A 23,364-nucleotide genomic window follows, 5' to 3' on the forward strand; every position below is an offset into this window, starting at 1 on the left:
CCTTATAAGCTACTGGAAATTTAATTCAGAAGGTTGCTATTGATGTTCAACGTGGCAATGCTGCTTCTGTAATGGCAACAATTCCATCATCACAGGATTGGACAGAGAAGCACTCTGCCCACTGTTTGAGCATGAACAACCTTTCTTTTATTATTGATTTATACTATCATCTTTTATATTAAACAAAAAAATACTTCCATCATAAAAAAATACAATTAAAAAGAGGGCGTGTCTCCTTAGTACATGATCGAAAGATTGAGAGCAGTTATCTTAAGGATCTGTACAAGAGAAGACTAAATAATAGCTACAGAGCAGTCAAGAATTTGAGGCACTGAAGCCACTCAGTTAGTAATATTATTATTAACAGTAAAATGTGCATATGAGAAAGATTAGATGACATATTGACAATCATGGCCCTTGTGAGCCTGGCCTCTTTCACAAGTTTATGTGTCTACTTCTATAATTTTTTTGGCCTCTTTAGGTGTACTGTGTATATATGTCGATTACTATTATAAACGCAAGCAATCTAAATAAACTAAATAATTATACACACAAATTAAGTTAGACATGATTATTAACTACCACTTCTATGCATTTTATCCAGCTGTCAAGGTAAATAATCCCTAAAGCCATAATATTTGCATAGTTACTGACATGCACCATAAAGCTACCTATGAACAAACCATTTTTACAGTGGTATTAGCTGCAAAAAGGGGTATGGACCCATAGAATATTCATTTATTACTGTAAAAGTAGTCTAAGAGTTTATCTCAGCATGTTTAAAATCTTCTGGGGGGCATGCGCCTTAGTTTATCATGTTAATTCTCTACTAAAACTTCATCTAGTATTTGGCCTGTATGGACACTCAACTATAGTCTGCATACTACATCTTGGAATTCTGAAGATGTGCTTCCCTAGGAAATATGTAATCTGAAATACAGTACTTGAACTGGTAGCAGGTTTTCCAGAAACATTTTAAAAGCTGAGTATCTCTTAATAACTTACTGACATAATTATATGCTACTCATGCTTCTGCTTGTTACAGTATCAGTGCAATAGAAGTTTGGAAACCAACCACCAAATGCCTTTTACAATAAAAGAATGAAATAATCTTATGATTATTCAACATGATATTTCCTACACATCCCAATCATGTGATTCCATGCCATACAATTTAACAAGTTAACCAGTCTTTTATATCACTTAAATTATATTGACTGACTGCTTTATTAGAGTAGTTTAAGAGTGATTCAGTAACATAGTGACTCAATTTGCATAATATATCAAATGCACATAGGAAGGTTGTGAAGGTATAATATGTAATGTGTCACAGTACGTAGTTTCAGTTGTGACATAACTCACTTAGCCAGTTATAGTCTTTGCGTTTACAATCATCCTACTATAGTATGTTCACGTTGAGCTGAATCCTGAAAAACAGCTAAAAATTAAAAGTGGATTTTTTCTCAACAGAGTTAACATTTCAGCCAACCAGATGATTATTGGTAACAGCAAAGGTGTCAACAATAGACTCGTATATGGTTTGGCTCCATTACAAGTCCGGGAAAGGGCTGTTACCAGCTGTAATGGACACTGGACTTATATGGCTTCCCCATAGGAATGTATTGTGAAAATTTTGATTGGCTGTAAATATTATGTCAAACACCATTTGAATAAAAAGATTTTGAAATATTTTTAGCGGGTCAAGCAGCACTACAAATGAGCCAAATTTCAAGATCATGTATAATTGCATCCATGAGTTATTAAATGTTTTTGAGGATTCAGCTCAATGTGAACATACTATATCACATAGTACGGTAGTGCTGTTTAAGTAGGGTTTGCATCAAAAGTGACGCATATGCTGCCAAAAATACCGCCCTTAAAGTACCAGCTAGAAACTTTTTATGCGATGAAATCACCTTTACGGAATAATACTAGTCCATCTAGCCATAGATATTAGAGCCTACGGAAACTGTTTCTGTAGGCTCCAATATCTATGCTGTGATTAACTCTTAAAATATTGTGACTGCATGTATGGTTTTGTGAAAACAAGCTATTTAGTGGTCATGAGCTTGCAAAAAACTTCACAAACAAAGTATAAAGGAATTTTAAATTAGAGCAGGGACAGTGTTTAGTGCTGCAATAAAAAGTACTGAAACAAGTTGGATCAGAGTAGTACGTAATGTCCAAATACTGTAAAACAATAAGAAGTGAATATCCCTACTGTGCATTGAGTGTAGCACAGCAGGGACATTCACTTTTTTATTGAATGAACATGCACTCACACTTAAAGCTAATATTATAGAGAACTATTATTTTATTATTAACACTTTACAGTGACCAACATACTATATTAAATGCCATGGCTACTATACAGCTTCAACAATCAGTGTTTGTAGCATATAAGCAACTCTGTGAATATTTAGTATATCAAATGAAAGCTGCTATTGTAAAAAGGCTATGTACTTACTTACTTTATATTTAACAGCTTTAGCATATTTCACTGCATGTGTGCACTAAAATGGAGCAGCGGATGAAAGATACATGTGTATGGCCTCCAGACACATAGATATAGAATAAGTATTGCTTGTTTCATTATTGAGAATATGACTGAATAAAATGTAGGATAGTCTACTTTACTTTCCTAACATGAGGTAAAGCAGTTAACTCCTTAGAACAACACTTCTGTATGAATTCAAAATAGCTGTGGCATTTAGTCAAAGGTAGTGACCATTCAAAGGCGGTGTTTATGCTTTTATTCAAGGACACAGTGTAGCCACTATTCGAATGCAGGATGTAGCATTTAACCAAGTAAATATAGTGGTTTGCATGTGTGCTTATTCCACATAATAGCACATTACTTTGCAGGGAAATGTGCAATATATATTATGCTTAATATAGCATAATACATAAAAAAATTTTGTGTGTAATGAAAATATATCTTTACTATAGTACACAGAATTACATATTTATTACATACATAAATACTAGCTTACATACATAAAGACTATTGTTATACACATGTTGGAAGACTTGGAATGACACTGATGTTGGCATTCTACCAGAACTACCATCATTATTTGGACTTAGCTTGTACTCAGTGCAGTTCACACCATCCAGTATTTCAAACTATCTTCCTTCATTAGACATATCAGTGTAAGCTAGTCCTGTTGTTGTATTGATTGTACATACTCTACCATCATTAATAAAATGAAAAATGACCCCCTGCCCGCATGGAAATCCTAATTTTTGTGGGTGAGAAACAAATAACTTGGCCTGACAAAGTTTAGTATTTTAATCAGAAGTATGATTCTTCCACAAGGTGAGAGGGGGGTATTTGCCCCAAATGTCCCATCCTGGATCGGTCTGCTAAAATATGAACCAAATATAGTATGATACAATTAGCCAAATACATTATAGTAACTGAAATGTATAATATATGGTAGAATATTTACCACAACTTAACAAGCATTTATATTACTGGAGAACAATTTAAACCAGTGATATAACCACGAAACTACAATGAAAACCCCATGAACATACCCATGAGAAGTCACAGTGGGTGTTTTTCATGTATGTACAATGAAATACTCATGGTATGCAAGAAATAAATCATGGCCCATGAACTAGTAAGTTTTTATGGCAACAACCCATGAAAAATCTATGAAGTTGCATCCCATGAAAACACTTGGTAATAGGGGCACACTAATTATGCTGGCATAATAAATAATGATCATAATAGGTGCCTGAAAGCATTGAGCATAATGCTAACATAATAGGTAGAGCACCTGTGCAATGCTATAAATTCCTGCTTATATCCAGGTAAATGACTGTTCTATTAGAGTATATTGATCTTTTCTGTGACATGCATTTTGACAAGCAAAGCTTTACAGTCTGTGCTTAAGGTTACGGGATACTGTAAACCCCAAATGTACACTATCAATCATTTTCCATGATTAGGGATTTGGTTTTTCTTAATGCATTGTTATCAAATATTTATGCATTCTTAACTTCTCATTAATTGACATGAAATTCAAATGTTGTTATGAAAACATAAGTTGTCCCCATGCCAATTAGTGAAAACCACGAACCAAAAATCAGACCAATGAAAAACCATGAGAACTTACTAACAATTCTAAGATTTGAAAAACATCACTTGTGAGGGACTGACAACAGGATTTGTGAATAATGTGTATAGTTGCTGAAATATGACTACAATATGGCCTAAAGCAAGACACTGTGGTCACAAAATTAATTTTTAAATTGATATCACAAGCACTAGAAACATCATTTCTAACAAATGGCTCCGTCAGGACCTAGACAAGAAGCCAAACTAGTAGTCTGTTTATACAAAATGTTAACAACTAGTTTGACAGTCTTGATTTTTGGTTCAGGAAAATATCACCATTAGTCAGCAAAACTACGCATACGCTTACAGGTGCGCCAGTTGCTAAGTGTGTTGTTTCTATGTTATCTTGTACTGTTACGTGTGTTTTCTTGTACCTTGTACCTGTCCAGTCAGCACGCTATGATTCTCCCAACAATTTAAGCCTGTTACCAGCTGATACACAACACAACAACACCAAGCCCGCCTTAATTATGTAATAAAAATTTGTTTGACAGTCGCTCAGTATCCCGTAACCTTAATCCACTTACTGTTTTCCCATAAAGTGCAAAGTTATTAGAAAAGCATGGGAACTGAGGTAAAAATATTTAGCTTAATTTGAGCATAATAAATAAATATTGAGCATTAATTTAAGCATAAGAGGTAAATTTTTTAGCAGCGCAGCATAGCATATAATAGGTATAATAATGAGCATAATTGGTGGGTCCCTACCTGGTAAACCCATGAGTATATTTCAAAAGTTTTCTATAGGATTTTCATGAGTGCAACTTCATAGATATTTTTTATGGGTTGTTCCCATTAAAACTTACTAGTTCATGGGCTGTATTTTATTTCTTGCATATCATGTACATTTCATTGTACATGAAAAACACCCACTGCGACTTTTCATGGGTAAGTTCATGGTGAACATTTTCATTATAATCATTGGAGTTTCATGATTAATTCATTGGTTTGTTCTCCAGTATGTAGTAAAGTATCATTGTTAAAGTATGATGGTGAGTGGCCAACAGAAGTCAGCACAAGTATGTGTAACAGAACCACACAGATACTGAAATGGTGGGATTGTCAAACACTAGTAAATCCAATATTTCTTGTAGTGTTAGCTCCTATGAGGTAGGACAAAATAGGGTTCCAACTACCTCCAAAAATCTTTTAAAAGTTCATCCTTGATCCTTTTGACTTATTTTATTCTGTGAATTTGCTTCTTTTTCACCACTCAGGGTATATTTCTATAACTTTTGCATATTTAGTCGTATTTATACTGTATTTGTAGAACAGTAAGAGTACATTAAACATCATTAGTGTAATATATTTTCATAGACTTAGAGATTGGGTGGAGTGAAATGCAGTTTTCAGAAGAATACAAGTCCAACTGGCTGTTACATGAATACACTGCCAGCTGTATTTTCTTGGATACTTGGAAAATTATTCATTACCGTATACACAAACATCAAGGTATTGCAATGAAACATATAATCCACAATCTTCAACATATACCAAATCATAGTATGTACACATTGAACTGAACCCTCAAAGACATTAACTCAAGTTACATAAGTTCTGGAAATTTGGCTCATTTGTAGTACTGCCTGACCCGCTAAAAAAATTTCAATTTTTTTTCATTCAAATGTCTGACACAGTGTTTATGGTCAATCAAAATTTTAACTATACATTACCTTTGTGGAAGCCATAAAAGCATTTCATTTATTTTGTTTCTTTCCCAACTTGTAGTGGGAGCAAAACTGTACATGTATGTTCTACTGTCACCACTAATCATCTCATTGGCTGAAATGTTATTTCTCTTGAGAAAAAATCCACTTTTATTTTTGGCTGTTTTCTCAGACTTGCACATACGTACTATATAGTGAGTAGCTTAGCAAAATTATTGTTACAGGGTGAATGAAAGTACCATTCTTGGTACACAAGTTCTTAATGGTGTACTCATTAAGGTACCCACCAAACCTAATTATGTGTGGGCTGAATACAAATTATCCCAGTATAGTACATGTATGGTATGGAGTGGAATGCACATATGTAGTTTTTCTACTTTAAGGTTACGGGATACTGTAAACCCCACATGTACACTATCAATTATTTTTCATGATTAGGGGTTTGATTTTTTTAATCCATTGTTATCAAATATTTATGCATTCTTAACTTCTCATTAATTGACATGGAATTCAAATGTTGTTATGAAAACATAAGTTGTCCCCATGCCAATTAGTGAAAACTGTGAACCAAAAATCAGACCAATGAAGAACCATGAGAACTTACTAACAATTCTAAGATTTGAAGAACATCACTTGTGAGGGACTGACAACAGGATTTGTGAATAATGTGTATAGTTGCTGAAATATGACTACAATATGGCCTAAAGCAAGACACTGTGGTCACAAAATTAATTTTTACATTGATATCACAAGCACTAGAAACATTATTTCTAACAAATGGCTCCGTCAGGACCTAGACAAGAAGCCAAACTAGTAGTCTGTTTATACAAAATGTTAACAACTAGTTTGACAGTCCTGATTTTTGGTTCAGGAAAATATCACCATTGGTCAGCAAAACTACGCATGCGTTTACAGGTGCGCCAGTTGCTAAGTGTGTTGTTTCTATGTTATCTTGTACTGTTACGTGTGTTTTCTTGTACCTTGTACCTGTCTAGTCAGCACGCTATGATTCTACCAACAATTTAAGCCTGTTACCAGCTGATACACAACACAACAACACCAAGCCCGCCTTAATTACGTAATAAAATTTTTGGTTGACAGTCACTTGGTATCCCGTAACCTTATATTTGTGACGTTGATACCACATTCACAAGTCATTGACAAGTTACTGGTTGCCAAGTACATGTAATTGAAAAGGCTATAAGACCCCTTTTCGCAGACCGGTTAATATTTGGATCACTTATACCCCTAACACAGCACTATGGTTTGGTGTAATATGAGGTGATAGGTTGCAAACATGAGGAGTTATGATTAGTCAAACTTGACAATTTGGAAAGGGCCGAAAGGCTATAAAACCACTTTTTGCAGACCGGGTCACATTTAGCATTCAATATGTACAGACTTGTAAAATAAATTAGCAAGTTTTGCATGCGTGCAATTTGAGTAGTCTTCTTAGACCAGTTAGTAGCAGTTACTACCAACGTTTAAGATACATGTTTGTAATCTCACTTTGGTCAATACATTAACAGGAATTTTTGGCTCAAGCTACTGTGTTCATGCAGACAGTGCAGTTTGGTAACTTTGGACCAATAAAGAAGACTACTCAAATTGCATACATGCAAAAGTTAACTCACAGTACCATTCACTGATTCATTTGACAAGTCTGTATGCATATTGAATGCCAAATATAATTCAGTTAAAATAGGAAAACTAAGTGTATTTCACTCCATATTTAAATGATAAACTGTAAATGTCACAAAGACAATACTAAATCTTTCATATTGGTGGAAACTTTAAAAACTTAATTATGTGTGGGGTGAAAATAAAATACCCATCAAGTAGATATATCAGACAGACCATGAGTGTACATGTTGCAACTGTTATGTGACACTTTAAAGCAGTTGTAAGCAAGCCTTTGATGTGCTGCCAAGTGTGCTATACATTACATTTGTAACACTAAAAATCCCTTTGATCTGAGGTATGAAACTGTTACATTAGGCACTGGTGCTGGACACATTTTTTGGAATATTGAGGCTATCCCACTAGGAACATGTGAGAAGGCTAGGCCTGTAAATACAGGGAGTCAGAAACATGCATCTAAAACTGTGAAGAGTGCATAAAAAATCCCAGATCTAGTGGTAACTTGATCCTCTGCAACATGCAATGTAGGCATGTGCCAAGGAAGCCACAACAGCTGGGGTCTGAGATATTCTCTGCATTCAACCACTACTTAAACACTGACTCCTCACCATCAAAGGTTTTTTGTATTATGTGGTACCATGTGGCATATTAAGCCACAGAGCCACCACCACCTTAGAATAGATTGTCTTGATGCAATGTTCAGTAATAAACTAGTTTGAGTTGAGGATATTAAGCTCTGAAGTAACCATATGGACAATTCAGTCTGCTTTTTTGCTTTGCATTTCAAGTACCTACACTGTATGCATCTTTTTGGATCTTGGGTTGCCTTGTACACTGTCTATATATTCAAGTAACACTCTATTCTGTCATAACAAAATGCACTGTTGTAAAATTGCATTCTGTGTAGTCATAACAGGGTGGACCAACTCCAGGAGGTTGTAATCAATTACAGCACTATCCATAACATGCAGAGATGAAAGTGCTTACAGTACACCAAAGATGTAAATTTTTCAATATTTGCATTATGCTGAGCTACCATGAAATTGTCATGGTCCTTTCAAGTTTAAGGGCAAACAGGTCAAAAATTAAACTTACTGTATACTGCATAAACAACTTAAGAGAAGCCAAAGAAAGTGTCGCTTTTCTTAACCTGCAGCAAGCCAGAGAGTGGGGATAGCGTAACTTTGGAAATGAAATTATACAGTGAAGTTTGAGTAATACAGCAGATTTGGATGCCATTCTGGGGTCAGATTATAGAAGTATTTTAGACTGTTCTTAGTGTGTTATTGCAGATAAATTATTAGCTACAGGCCTACAGCCTATTAAAGGAGATAATATATACAATAATTATCTGTTAGTGGTTAACTGCTGTATTAGAGTATTTAGATTTTATGCTACAAGCAGTGACCAATAATAATTGGGGTGGGGCACCCCTTCTAAAAATGGTCCAAATGTTTAACTTTTAGGAAAAAATTGGTGCTTTTATCCACTTCATAACGATTTCATCAAAATTCAATGCTAAGCTATCCTACTATTAGTAAGCAACTAGGTTAGAGAACAGGAATACAAGCATACGTTACAATGCAAACTCTTTTTATCAGTAAATCATAATAAATTGTATAATTATAATTATAGCTACCAATAATCACCGATTAATATTCTCTAAACACCTATACAATACACACTGAATTGCCACATGGCAATGGGAAATTGCTTGGATGGCCTTGTATGCTGGATCTATAATAGAGGTGTTTCAATGAGTAAAACCTTGGTAGTGGCCTTGCACAGTAGCTAGCAGCAGTAAAGCATGTTAACAACAACCACAGTCTATGAGGCATATAGGAAATACATATTGATTTTGGTATCTCTTCCAAATAAAACCCAACATGAGCATCTATGACTAGCATCTCTACACATCCAGCTGATCAAGTGTATTCTCAGCTATTTAATTTTTTTATATCACATTATACTATCAAATTCTTTACCCAGCTATTGTAATTGCATGTTGCAAAGCATGGTTGCATTGTCTTGGTATCCATTCTAGTCAATACAATTACTGCAATGCACAAAGATTCATTTTATGTTCTAATTTGTGCACTCTACTGTCCAAGATTTTATAGGACATCTTGCAGAATCTAGCAACAGTCCTGAGTTGAGAAACACCAAAAATCAGACAAAAGTTATACGCTAAGGAATGTGTAAAAGTTGCATTGCTCCTGTTAATACTGAACACAAAAGTAGTGTAAAAGAAATGAAGCAGAAGTAAGGGGGCATGATCTTGATGAAGCAGCACTAACTCATTTTGTAGTATTGTGTGGGTGAGTAGTAGTGAAAGGTTTGCACTCATAGTTTACATATTTTTAGCCAGGTTATTTATTCATGAAAATTTATTTTTCCATAACAACTTTTGCTTTGAACATTTCACTGCATGCAACTAGTCTAATGCTCTTTTAACTATAACATACTTATGGCTAGAAGCTGATGTGAAAGGCAGAACACTTAATTTATGCCTATAACTTGCAACTCAATGGTGATTTCCTGTAAGGGCTTAAATAATTAACTCAATCATCTCACTTTTATATTCAAACTCACTGAATTCTACATAATGCCAATAATACAATAACAAAGGTATTTAATTATCTAACTGTATAATGTTTTTATATAAGTACCATATATCCTTGACTAAAAGCCACACCTTTGATAGTAGCCACACTTGAGTGGTGCCACAATTGATTTCAAAAATAAAGACTTAAACATCATTCTCGTACAGCAAGTGGTGACCAATTCTGAATAGTTGCCGCATTGATTTTTGGAACTAAGGCAATAAACACAGCTGCATTTAACCAGGTAGAACACAAAGAATAATATATGCAACTTCTGTTAATTATGCTAGCTACATTGTTTTCAATCAATGTATGTTATCCAGTTTACTCAGTACAAAACCACTAATTGTAATGTAATAGTGTCCAATCAACACAGTTTCATAGTTATATCTACATGGTAAAAAGTTGTGTATGCACAGAGACAGCACATAAAAGTGACAAATTATATATAACAATTGTAGCATCAATCCAGGCTAGTGTACATTGGTCCAGTTAGGCACGACGAATCCTGAATGTTGATGTATGGGATAATCCTTTTATTTTCCCTGGACATGTGGACACCAAGGTAATTGAATGACTTCCACGACTTAGTCTTGAGAACTTTTGAGGGCTTGTGCCTAGAGAATTATACAATTTAAGACAAAAGTAGAGTATCTGGCGCATTGAGTAGTGATTTAGTAACTAGTTTGGATTTCAGAAACACATTAGTAGATACAATGATTCTAGCTAATTAACTCTTTGTTACTTCCCACTGTCGGCTTTATAGCTCCTAATAAAACATTTTATCAGTTTATTAATTGGGGCGAGCCTGAGCGAGCCCCACACTAGTGAGTCAGCGGTGTAATGGACACATTTACAATAAATTACGATATAAAGCGGATACCTTACACGTGCTTCCAGACCATTCTCCTTATAGGGTGTGCGTAGTCCATACAAGTGCGTGTAATCGTTCATTCCACGGAGGACTTAACGTGTAGATTACTGCTTAGCCATATTTGGTATGTGTAATGGTTCATTCACGGAGAAGTTTACAACATAGATTACTGGTTAGCCATATTTGGTATGTGTAATGGTTCATTCACGGAGGAGTTAACGGCGTAGACTACTGGTTAGCCATATTTGTTATGTGTAATGGTTCATTCACGGAGGAGTTAACGGCGTAGACTACAGGTTAGCCATATTTGGTATGTGTAATGGTTCATTCACGGAGGAGTTAACGGCGTAGACTACTGGTTAGCCATATTTGGTATGTGTAATGGTTCATATCACGACAGTTATTGGTGTAGATTACTGTTTTCAGTGGCGGATTTAGGGGGGTTTCAAAGGTTTCCACGGAAACCCCCTTTGAAAAATGATTGCGTAACAATTAAATGTTTTAATTATCGCGGCATGCGTCTCGATCGAGATACTCTAATAGAGCAGTCACAGTAGCTACTAAAGTAGTGTGTAGGAAGTTATTTAATATATTTTATGTACTATTACTAGGCTGTGACCTTTTTTTTTTTTTTTTTTTTTTTTTTTGGTCTCACCTTACCAAACCAGACGATGTAGTGCAAACTTTTGCGTATCTCATGTCAATATATATTTCCACCTTCTAAACTGGAAACCCCCTTTATAAATTCCTAGATCCGCCACTGGTTTTGCCATGTGATGAGTGATGTCTGGCCACGTGTACTGAACGATTTAATGGATATGGATGAGGAGGAACGTCTTCGACGTAGGAGAGAGCAGTACAGGCGCAGAAGGGATGCAGAAACTCCTTAAGAAGCAGAAAGAAGAAGGCATAGAAACCGCGAATATATGCGGCGTCGAAGAGCTGCAATGACAGAGGAGCAGAGGAGACTGGAAAGAACCAGAAGTGTACACGTTAGCATGCCCCAATACACTTGAAATTATGTGAGTAACAGTCACTGCTATGAGCACAGTGTAAATCATTACATTGCACAGTAATCTGAGAGATAACCAGATTAGTTATCTAAGTTCCAATCTAATGACATTCTTTTCAAGCATGCCAGATGGAAGTGTGATGTAAGTGTACATAGTAATTGATACTTTTCTTGTGCTTTCCCTGTACTTTTTCCAACTGGAAAAGCTGAATTTTTAGCACCTCGCTGGAATACTGTTACTATAGGGAACTATTTCAAACATCTCATGCTATATGATGATGGCAGATTTGCTAAGCACTCTAGATTCCGTTATTTTGCCTTCAATACAGAAATGAGGTGGCGTGCTTTACAAACAGGACGAGTATATGTAAGACAAAATCCTGAAGATGCTCACCTGTCTATTGAAGACCTGAGGGACATGATAGGCCGTCAGGGAGAAAATTTTGCGAATAGTGTTTTACATTATGCAGCCAGCTTAAGAGGAACTAAGCAATACTGGTTTCAGCAAAGGAGTAGGTTAATTTCCATGGTAGATGCACTTGGTATGCCTACAATTTTCTTTACACATAGTGCAGCAGACTTACAGTGGCCTGAACTAGCACGTTTGATTGGTGCTGAAAACGCAGGACGGTCTCATCATAATAATGCTTTAATTGAAAACCCTGCCATTGCCGATTGGTTTTTCTACCATCGAATCCAGAAATTTGTAGACATATTTTATGTTGATATTCTTGGTGCTTCAGACTTCTGGCTACGTTTCGAATGGCAGCATCGAGGGAGCCCGCATGTACACGGGTTAGCTTGGCTACATAATGCACCTATTGTTAAAGAAATTGTTGAACAAGGTGACAAAGTTGCTAAACATGAACTAATTGAGTTTATAGACAAGCTGGTATGCACACAAAACCCAGCAGTTTTGCCAGATGGCAGTAATTTAGAAAGTGCACCTTTGGCAAAGCTTGATCCCCATGTGTGTAGTCAATCATATCCACAGATCGAAGACCACAATTCTGATTTAACAGACCTTGTAGCAACGTGTCAGCGACATACACGTTGCTCTACTAGCTATTGTTTACGAACCAAACAAGGAGTGCAAGCTTGTCGATTTGGTTATCCAAAGCCTTTACAAACTGACACTACTATTGCACATGAAGATGGAACGTATCAGTTGATAACTGCACGTAATGACACTTTAGTCAATAGCTATAATCCACTTCAGCTTTCCTCGTGGAGAGCGAATGTTGATATGAAGTATCTTGTATCCAGAGAAAAGGTTGTGGAGTATTGTGCAAAATATGCCACTAAAAGTGAACCACACTCAGAGCCAATACAAGAAACTTTCAAACTGATCGTGAATAGCCTTAAAGATAGCAATAATTCACTTACTGCTATACAGAAGCTACTAATAAATAGTATCGGTGAACGTGTTTACTCTTCTCAAGAAACTTGCCATCTACTGCTTCAGCTTCCAATGTTTAAAGCTTCAAGGGATTTTGTTGTGTTGAGTTTAGATGGATCACATATTCTTCAAAACACTACACAAGATGATCAGGTAGCAACTGCACTTTCAATTTTTGACCACTATGTGCGAAGACCATCTAGCCCTGAATTCAATACCATGACCTTGTTAACATTTGCTAAGTGTTATACCATGCCAAAAGAACCATCTGTTCATCCTACACGAAGAAGGAAGGATGTTGTAGTTGTTATGCGACCCTATTGCTCCCCAGATCCTAACAGTCCTAATTATGAACAATACTGCAAACAAAAGATGATGCTTCATGTACAATTTAGACAACTTTCTGATTTGCTTGTACACCACAAAACCTTTGTAGAAGCCTATCAACATTATTTATTATCAGCTGATGTACCGTTATCACTGGATGAGGATATTCACAGATTGCAAGAAGTGGACACAAATTCAGATGACGAAGATGATGGTGGTGAAAACAATGAAGTATGTTACCAACAGTACAATATGATATTTGGTATTATATTTTAGTAACATATCAAGCTTAATCTGCCCTCTTAGCATAGTAAATTGTTTAATGACTTAGCGGTATTGTTGCTAAGTAATATAATACATATATATCTCTATATTTCTGTAGGAACAACCTAGAAATCACACATCCAGACATGTTGAAGAATGGATGCTTATATGTCAAAATATCAGTCATGGCATGGAACCTTCAAATGATCCTAATGATAACATTGACTGGACCCTTTCTTCTCGTCTATACAACAATTTACATGAAATACCTTCTTTTGTAGCCTCACACCATCAATCAGCAACACATGTAACATCTACTGCTAATGTGAATCCAAATATGTTACAACTAAAACAGTTACAAGTGTACAATGCAGTTGCACAACACTTGGACTCAAATGAATTTCTACCGCTATACATGGTTGTAACAGGCACTGCTGGAACTGGCAAATCATACTTAATAAGGTGTTTGAAACTTCTCTTGCAAGAAAAGTTACATATTGCAGCAACAACAGGAGTTGCTTCGTATACAATAGATGGACACACTTTACATTCTTTATTCAATTTGCCAACCAAAGGTGATTTTAAGGAATTACAAGGACAGGCCCTTCAAACCATTCAGCAGTCATTTTTGGAAGTTAGATATGTGATTATTGATGAGATGTCCATGATGGGAAGAAAACTTTTTGGACAGATAGACCAACGGCTACGTCAAATATTCCCTCATCATAGAGCTTGTATCCTTGGAGGGTGTTCGTTAATACTGTTTGGAGATTTTGGCCAACTTCCTCCAGTAATGGACCTGCCTCTATATACAACAATGCCTCGTACCGATTTATCAGATTTAGGTAGCACTACCTACCATACTTTTAACAAAGCCATTGTCCTTGACCAAGTTATGAGGCAGTCTGGAGAAGATGCTGATCAAATACTTTTTCGAGATATTCTTCTTTGATTAAGAAATGGCCAAACAACTGTGCTTGATTGGCAGCATTTAATGAAACAGACACCATCACAGGTTGAAGACATCTCATCTTTTGAATCTGCCCTGCACCTGTTTCCTACAGTACGAGCAGTTGTAGAATACAATCTGGATAAACTCAGAAGCATTAACAAACCAATTGCCATTATAAAAGCAGTCCACAGTGGCCCCAATGCTTATAAAGCATCAACAGATGATGCGGGAGGACTAGACCCAGTTGTACATTTGGCTAACACAGCACGTGTCATGCTTATAGCTAATTTATGGGTTGAAGCTGGACTGGTAAATGGTGCTCTGGGGACTGTAGTGTCCATATGCTATCATAACAGCACTCCTCCTGACTTACCATTAGCTGTGATGGTCAGATTTGACCACTATTCTGGTCTAACATTAGCTGATGGGACAATTCCAATCACTCCTTTACGACGCACGTGGTCACATGTGGGTGTTCAATGCTCACGATTGCAAATACCTTTGAAGCTAGCTTGGGCAGTTACCATTCACAAGGCTCAAGGTCTGACTTTAGACAAAGTGACAGTTGATATAGGGAAAAATGAATTTTGTGCTGGATTAACATACTGTATGTTGCTTGCTCTAGAGTTAGGCGTTTGAAAGATCTACTTTTTATCTCTCCCTTTTCATATGAACGTTTGTCAAATATCTCAAAAAGTAAATGGTTGCAAGAACGCCTTCATGAAGATGAACGCTTACATTTATTGCAACACAATTCACCATCAAGGTGCACTCAGTTACCACCATCATCAAGGATTAATTTATCATCAAATAACACTCCATCACCACCATCATCAACGAATAATTCATGCACACCATCACCACCATCATCAAAGAATAAGTCATGCACACCATCACCACCATCATCAATGGACACTCCATCACCACCATCATCAAGGAATAATTCATGCACACCATCACCACCATCATTAATGGACACTCCATCACCGCCATCATTAAGGAGTAATTCATGCACCCCATCACCACCATCATCAAGGGCCACTCCATCACTGCCATCATCATCATGCAACACTCCATCATCATCAAGAAGTACTCCATGACCATCATCAAGCAGTACATGTACTGTCATTTTAACTTTATACTTTGTAAATTTGTGTACTCCATTACTGCATGTCTGTCACTGCCATTTTAACTAAATTGTCTGATGAATAATCATAATCATATACAATTGTAATAATAATTAATAATACAATAGCTCAAAAAGTTAATCACGCATGCAGTCACACAAGCAGTTATTTATAAAGCTTGTTCGACCCTAGTAACTGAAGTTGCAATGTCTTTAACATTCACAGTATAGCACAATGTAGGTGCCAATAATAGCTTCTCTGCAACATCAACATTGCTACTCGACAAATCGGCATAATTAACAATACTATGAACAACTTCACTAAATATAGTGACCTTGTGTTCTTGCTTTTCTGTGTCTTCCACAATAACATGTGCAACCGCTTTTTTAGCACATTTTGACACTTTCATTTTAGAATTACATTTTCCACACACTACTATTGCTTGACTTGATTCCACCTTCGCATTACAGTTTCTACAACTAGTGTACTCCTCTACATTCGTGACTGCCACAATTTCTCCTTCAAACATCTTGAGTTTCCCACTGCCATCAAATGCATCTTTCTCCACAACACCACCTATGTCACTTATTTGCTGGACTTCACTTTTTTGGCCTAGTGATATATACTTTGCCCCACTGAATGATCTTATAGTTACATTTATTAGCTTGTAAGAATATTCCTCTTTCAACGTATTTACTTGCTCCTGCCATGTAATACCTCTGCATACATCTGTACAATCTGCCAATACAAAGTCTTGTTTCACTAACACTGTACCACCTTTTCCTTTAATTTCTTCAGAAGGTGAAATTGACTGCACTTTTCCAATGATGTTAACACATTGGAATTATTGTAAATCTCTTAATTCTTCGATTGTATCTAAATCCGAGCTATTAGAAATCACTGCTGCTTGCTTATCCTTTGCTTCATCACTAATTTTAAATTTCTTTGGTGAGCTCATTATCTCCGTCTTGTGATTAGCTAATATCTCAAACGCATTCCCCAAGCCCCTTTTCACACTACAGTTGCTTACTGCTATCTCGCGTCCGTCTTTGTGAGCATTCTCCACTGCTTTTCTAAGTTTAGGTTCAAAGGACACCATACGAACTGTATTATTACCGTCACTAAGATTCGCTTCAAAATATTTCCTATCTGCGCATTTCCGACTGACTTTTATAGGTGAAACATCTCCCACAAAAATTCCGTGTACCGTAGCTAACTTCCTCTCTTGAATATTGGATGGATCCATCTTTGCCATTTTTCTCCAACATTCATAAAACGTGCTGCCACGTGAAAAGTAGGAAAGTAAGTGTGCCACAATTAGAAATCAATGTTTCTGCGCATGTGGTGTACGTGTAACACCTCGTGTGCATACCTCGGTGCATACTGACGCCTTCAACTTCGTATCAACCATGGCAAGCATCCCTCAAGCCTGGAATTCTTTCTTACATTTTGAACAGCAGCAAAGAGGTAGTGAACACTGGCATGCTTTGTCTTTCACAAATATTGACGATGCGGCAAGTGATGGTGAAGACAGAAATGAGTGCCTGTGGGACTGGGGAAGTGTCTCCGACGATAATGACCTCCCTGACGAAGCCTGGAATTCTTTCTTATGTTTTGAACAGCAGCAAAGAGGTAGTACGCACTGGCATGCTTTCTTTTTGAGAAATGATGACGATGGCAGTGATGGTGAAGACAGAAATGAGTGGCTGTGGGACTGGGGAAGCGTCTCCGACAATGATGACCTACATGACGATCAATACCGGACAACTTCAGACAATGATAGCCTGGTCACAGTAACATACCCTGCTGACTCACTGACTACACCTGTGAACTACATTGTTGTCATTGTAATTATTATTGTACAGTAGTTATTTCACACATGCCTATTTGTACAGGGTATATTAATTCTTAGACACTCTCCTCCATAAAATATTATGAACTTTTATACAATTCAACAATTCCTTACAATGTTTCAGTATTTTCAACTGCCATAAATACTTCAAAAATATACACTCAGGCTCGCCCCACGATGCTATTAGCATCTGTTTAGTAGCCAGCATGTGGGTATACAAACCTATATTTTGGCCATGCAATACATGTAGGTGGATAGGGGAAGTGAGTGGACTATTCACACAAATGTGAAATGGAGTAATATACAAAGTAAGACCAGAATGCAAATTTCCATCCCTGCATGGCCTTTTCCCACACAAATCATTTCTAGTTTCCTGCCATTTGGTACCAACCTATTATGCATTTATGCTGTAACACTAAAAACTCAACCTATTATGCTCCTAATGATCCTCAATATTTTTATGCTTTATTCCCATTATTTGTTTCTAATAACTTTTCAGCTTATAAACATTAAAAACTAAAAGCAACGCCTGCAAGCATGCATTACCCATTTGCAATTGAGCTATTGTTCGTTCATTAGGGCATGAAATACTTCAGCCATGGTTCATAAGACAGCTCTAGAAAGCAGACCAAACAATAAAGGAAGATAATTATGGTACGTAGTCTACAAAATTATAAGCATGGGCATCAAGTTGTAGTAAAAAGTGAGTTTGATCTTCTACATGTGGCAGCCAGAATCAGTTAGCTCTTAATTCATGTGATGCATAGAAAACATGAAAGGGAGCCAAAGTTTGTTACAACTATTAAGAGTGGTTATATATGGCTAGTCTGCTAGATAGTCAATTCGTAGATAAATTCAGTTAAATAGAGAAGTTTTCTGGAAGGGTTGGGGGTCTCTCTCTGAAGGAATTGGGCTTGGTCATGCCTAACCAACATCATAAAGCTATGATTTAGGAATAGTGAAGCTGATTTTTGGGTGATTGTTTTTGGAAAAGACAGCCCAAACCTCCATGATCTTTACTATACAGTACAACTGTACTGTATAGTATCAATGTCCAACTTACAAGCAACTGCAGTTCCACTATCTAGCTGGCAAGTAAAAGTGGCATCAGAGTGTGATGAAAATGTCACAGTTGCTGTTTTACCTCTTGTAATGATCTGAACAGTGATGCTTTTAATGTCAACACAACCTAATATAAGTATATAGAAGGAAAACACAAATTTAATGAAATTTTAATTATGTAATTGTCTTGACTATGCACAAAAATTATTGCATATAAGAATGACAAAATAATCTTTAATAAATAAAGGATTGTAATGATGAGTGCAGCAGTTGTGTTTACAATTTTGTAGAAACTTTTAAGAACAATACTATTGTGCAATAAGACTACACTGCACTACAGGAAATTTTGTAACTGGAAGCTGTGTCTTGTAAGTCACTATGTTTTATCTACGTAGATGATATACCCAAACCATAGGCTGGCTTAAGAGAAATATCACAGAATTATTTATATATGCGATTCTCCGTATCTGTATAGTAGTCAACTAAACTATGTACGCTCATACTTTCACCACTAAAATATACAACACAGTTACAGTATAAGAATAAGCATTAAGTTATCATTCATTTGTTCTACTGAATACAAAAAGCATCAGTTCATATTATATTGATTACTGGACATTCTATGCCATTCAAAGAAAAGAAAAGTTTTACTGTTACATATAGGTATCTGATAGTCAATCACATGGTTTAATGAGCAAACAATGAGTCAAGGAGTAGACAACACTTATCATGCTGTGATGAGGCTTTTATGATTGTGGTTCATAATTATGTAGTTTTGTTTTCTCAAGCAGCAAGTCAGTGCTTTTGTAAATTTGTTGAAATAAGCAATTTTTAATTGTAGAAAGTACAGTATGTAAGTAGTTTTAAATCATTTTGGAGAAATATGAGCCAGCATAATTATGCTATTGCAATAGAGAAACTGGGGAAGAAGTTGATATGTGGGTACACACTGTACCCCTTTGTGGCTGTGTCATGTGGTAATTAAGTACTGGATAATGCTTAATCCCAGAACTGAACTTATCCACAATTTTGTTTGTATCTATAGTAATAACCATTATATACGAAGTTTTATGTCATACCCATAATATTATTGCAAGTAGCTTGATTGCCAGTCCATTTGCCTCTGTTATTTCGGATTCGACATTTGTTTGTTTGACTGCCACTTAGATCAAAGCCATTATTGCAAGTAAAAGTACACATATCACCATTAGTAGGAACTCCATCATCTCCCAGTGAACAATCAATCATACCATTATTAGGAGCAGAGAGAGGTTTACATGATGAAGGTGCTGTTACTGCTGTAATTGTTACAGATACAAAAGGATTAAATAACTGTACTACACTAAACACTATACTATTATGATCATCATTGCATATTTGGCATTTTATTTCTCTGCTGTACCATATTTACTGTAGCTTTAGCAAAAGTGTTTCTGTACACATTTCAAATTATAACCAAGATTGTAATAGTGACTTCAACAACTCATGGTTCTGTATGACAGCATAAAAATTATCAAAGTAACTATATACTATGTGATGGTAACATAATAATAAACGTGCATTTATCTAATTTGGTGGTTTATAAGGACGACAATGCCCCAAAAAACAACCTTGTTTTAGATTACAAAGGAAGTTATTGTTGCAGCTGTCTTTTTCATAAGAGTGGACCTCAGTAAGACATACACTAAGGCATCCACCATGTCACAACTGCTTAAAGTCTTTAGTACCATGTTAACAGTACCTGCAAAAGTATTTCATCATTATTTCTGTTCTTTTGTTTCTTTGTGACAGGTTTTTTTAGTGAACTGGAGCTGTTTAAGTTTATTCTAATATATTCATACAAGATGTCATTTAATTTGAACCTTCATTATAAGTTATTCAAACTGTCAAGAAGTCACACGTACAGCAAATTACCACACATGTAGATTATTTTTAAACTAACTATGACCACCACAAATAGAAAGTACAAGGTTTTAGGTTGAGTATAGAACATCTACACTGTAGTTGACAAGGAACTATTTTCCAAGGAAAGCATCAGATTTATCTTCGTCAACCGCATACAAGAGTGTACTAGAAAGCTTAAGCACCTATGTAGAACTACATCAAGATTGTGAGTAAGAAAAAAAGAGCCAACTGAAGGTACGTGAACTTAATGTATTAGAGGAGGAAATGTCAGTACAGCTGAAGTTAAAAAAGTTTGAGAAGCTACTATCACTCCAACTACAGCATTTGGAACCACCACAGCATTAGATAAACAGATATGTGCCATCGTTCCAAGAGAAAAAGATAGATAAGTACTTCCGTCATTGATTTTGAGAAAGTAGCAACAAGTTAATCATAGGCAAAGGAAGTGTGGATGGTGAGTGTGTTTACTGGCAAGGCCAGGGAGTTGTGCTCCATTTAAGCACTTTTCACAGTATGATCATGTTAAGCAAGTTGCTCTGAAAGCGTATGAACTTGTACCAGTGGCTTATAGACAAAATTTCAGGAATTGTAGAAAAGAAGAGAAGCAGACATACACAGAATTTGCTCACACAAACTAAGTTTTATTTTACCACTAGTGGACATTGAAAGAAGCAGTAAAGGAGTATGTAAAGCTTTGCCTAATTTTGGTTGAAGAATTAAAAATTGCTTACCCAGTAACTAAGACTTACATCGAAGAGCAGAAAGGAAGCAGTCTTCAACAGACAGCTATACTTCTTGATGCTGACTACTTGGAAAATTTATACATGATTTTATACAGTAAGTGAGTGTTATATTCAAATACTTGACTGATATATTAAAGCATCTTGATCGCTTTTGATCTACAACATTTCTCAATAGCATTACAAGATGTGGTTCATTCTAGATATTCTAAGACAACATTCTGTTAAGTGTTAAATACTGTAGTAATATTGATCTAATTCAAGCTGTAAAAAAGAGTGCGGCCCTCAGAAAGGCTATAGTGAAAAAAGATATGAAATCCAAGGTGGCAGCCATGAAATGGCTGTGATGGTAGGTTAATGGAAAAAATTTTAATAACGACAATTCAGGTGAATTTCCTTACAGCTTGGTTGTTGCGGATTAGATTTCACTTCTTTTTGTATTTGTATACCCCAAAGCTGGCCTATGGCCAGCTTTAGGGCTTTTTTAACCTATATTTTTTTCTTTACCACAGGAAGAAAATAATGAAGATTTTAAATACTTAGCTAATTCAGATTTTATCAATAAATGTACAAATTATATATACAATACATACATTTATTACATGTCAATTACTCCCTACGGATAACTTGTTTGCAGCTGATCTCTCTACTGGGTGACTGGAAATGTAGCTGAACTCTCTACAGGGTAATTTGCTTGTAGATGGACTCTCTACAGGATTCTCTCTACAGGATGACCTGTTTCTAGCTGAACTCTCTGCAGGGTTATCTGTTTGTAGTTCAACTCTCTACAGGATGACTTGCTTCTAGCTGATCTCTCTACAGTGTGACTTATTTCTAGCTGAACTCTCTACAGGTGATTTTTTTGCAGCTGATCTCTCTACATGGTGGTTTCTTTGTAGCTGAACTCTCTAGAAGGTGACTTCTTCTAGCTGATCTCAGCTGATCTCTCTACATGGTGGTTTCTTTGTAGCTGAACTCTCTAAAAGGTGACTTCTTCTAGCTGATCTCTCTACATGGTGGTTTCTTTGTAGCTGAACTCTCTAGAAGGTGACTTCTTCTAGCTGATCTCTATAAAGGGTAATTTGTTTGTAGCTGAACTCCCAAAGGTGATTTGTTTGTAGCTGAACTCTCTACAAGGTAATCCTTCTAGCTGATCTCTCTACAAGGTAATCCTTCTAGCTGATCTCTCTACAGGATGACTTGTTTCTAACTGAACTCTCTACAGGGTAATGTGTTCATAGCTGAACTTTCTACTGGGTGATTTGTTTGCAGCTCAACTCTCTACATGATAGATTCTTTGTAGCTGAACTCCCTAAAAAGTTACTTCTTCTAGCTGATATCTCTACAGGGCGATTTGTTTGTAGCTGAATTCTCTACAGGGTGATTTGTTTGCAGCTGAATGATGGTTTCTTTGTAGCTGAATTCTCTACAAGGTACCTTCTTCTATCTCATCTCTATACAGGATGACTTGTTTGTAGCTCAATTCTCTACAGGGTGATTTGTTTGCAGCTGAACTCTCTACATGATGGTTTCTTTGTAGCTGAACTCTCTACAAGGTAACTTCTTCTAGCTGATCTTTCTACAGGGCGATTTGTTTGTAGCTGAATTCTCTACAGGGTGATTTGTTAGCAGCTGAACTGCCTACATGGTGGTTCCTTTGTAGCTGAACTCTCTACAAGGTGACTTCTTCTAGCTGAACTCTCTACAGGGTGATCTTATCATAGCTGAAACTCTGTACAGGGTGATTTGTTTGCAGCTGAACTATCTACATGATGGTTTCTTTGTAACTGAACTCTCTACAAGGTAACTTCTT

The 23,364-nt window shown here is 36.2% G+C and overlaps 2 protein-coding genes and 1 pseudogene across 4 annotated transcripts in view; 2 read left to right on the forward strand and 1 right to left on the reverse strand.

Moving 5' to 3' along the window:
* Nucleotides 1-10,282: 10,282 nt before the first annotated feature.
* Nucleotides 10,283-23,364, reverse strand: part of LOC136246797 (protein mesh-like) — a 107,247-nt gene continuing 94,165 nt past the window's right edge. For all 3 annotated transcript variants that reach the window (XM_066038356.1, XM_066038357.1, XM_066038355.1), the window contains 3 exons: nt 19,986-20,204; nt 18,908-19,033; nt 10,283-10,654 (listed from right to left, as the gene is read on the reverse strand). In XM_066038356.1, coding sequence (XP_065894428.1) covers nt 10,530-10,654; nt 18,908-19,033; nt 19,986-20,204 — 470 coding nt within the window. In that variant the 3' untranslated portion in view covers nt 10,283-10,529. The remainder of the gene's footprint in view (nt 10,655-18,907; nt 19,034-19,985; nt 20,205-23,364) is intronic.
* On the forward strand, nt 12,093-13,925 carry LOC136246312 (uncharacterized; the record flags this gene model as incomplete). The annotated part of the gene is made up of 1 exon (XM_066037710.1): nt 12,093-13,925. A coding segment is annotated over one exon (1,833 nt), but the record flags the coding sequence as incomplete, so codon positions are not given.
* On the forward strand, nt 14,578-15,965 carry LOC136246313 (ATP-dependent DNA helicase PIF1-like; annotated as a pseudogene).

Source organism: Dysidea avara, chromosome 2, assembly GCF_963678975.1.
Source record: "Dysidea avara chromosome 2, odDysAvar1.4, whole genome shotgun sequence".
NCBI classification, from domain to species: domain Eukaryota; kingdom Metazoa; phylum Porifera; class Demospongiae; order Dictyoceratida; family Dysideidae; genus Dysidea; species Dysidea avara.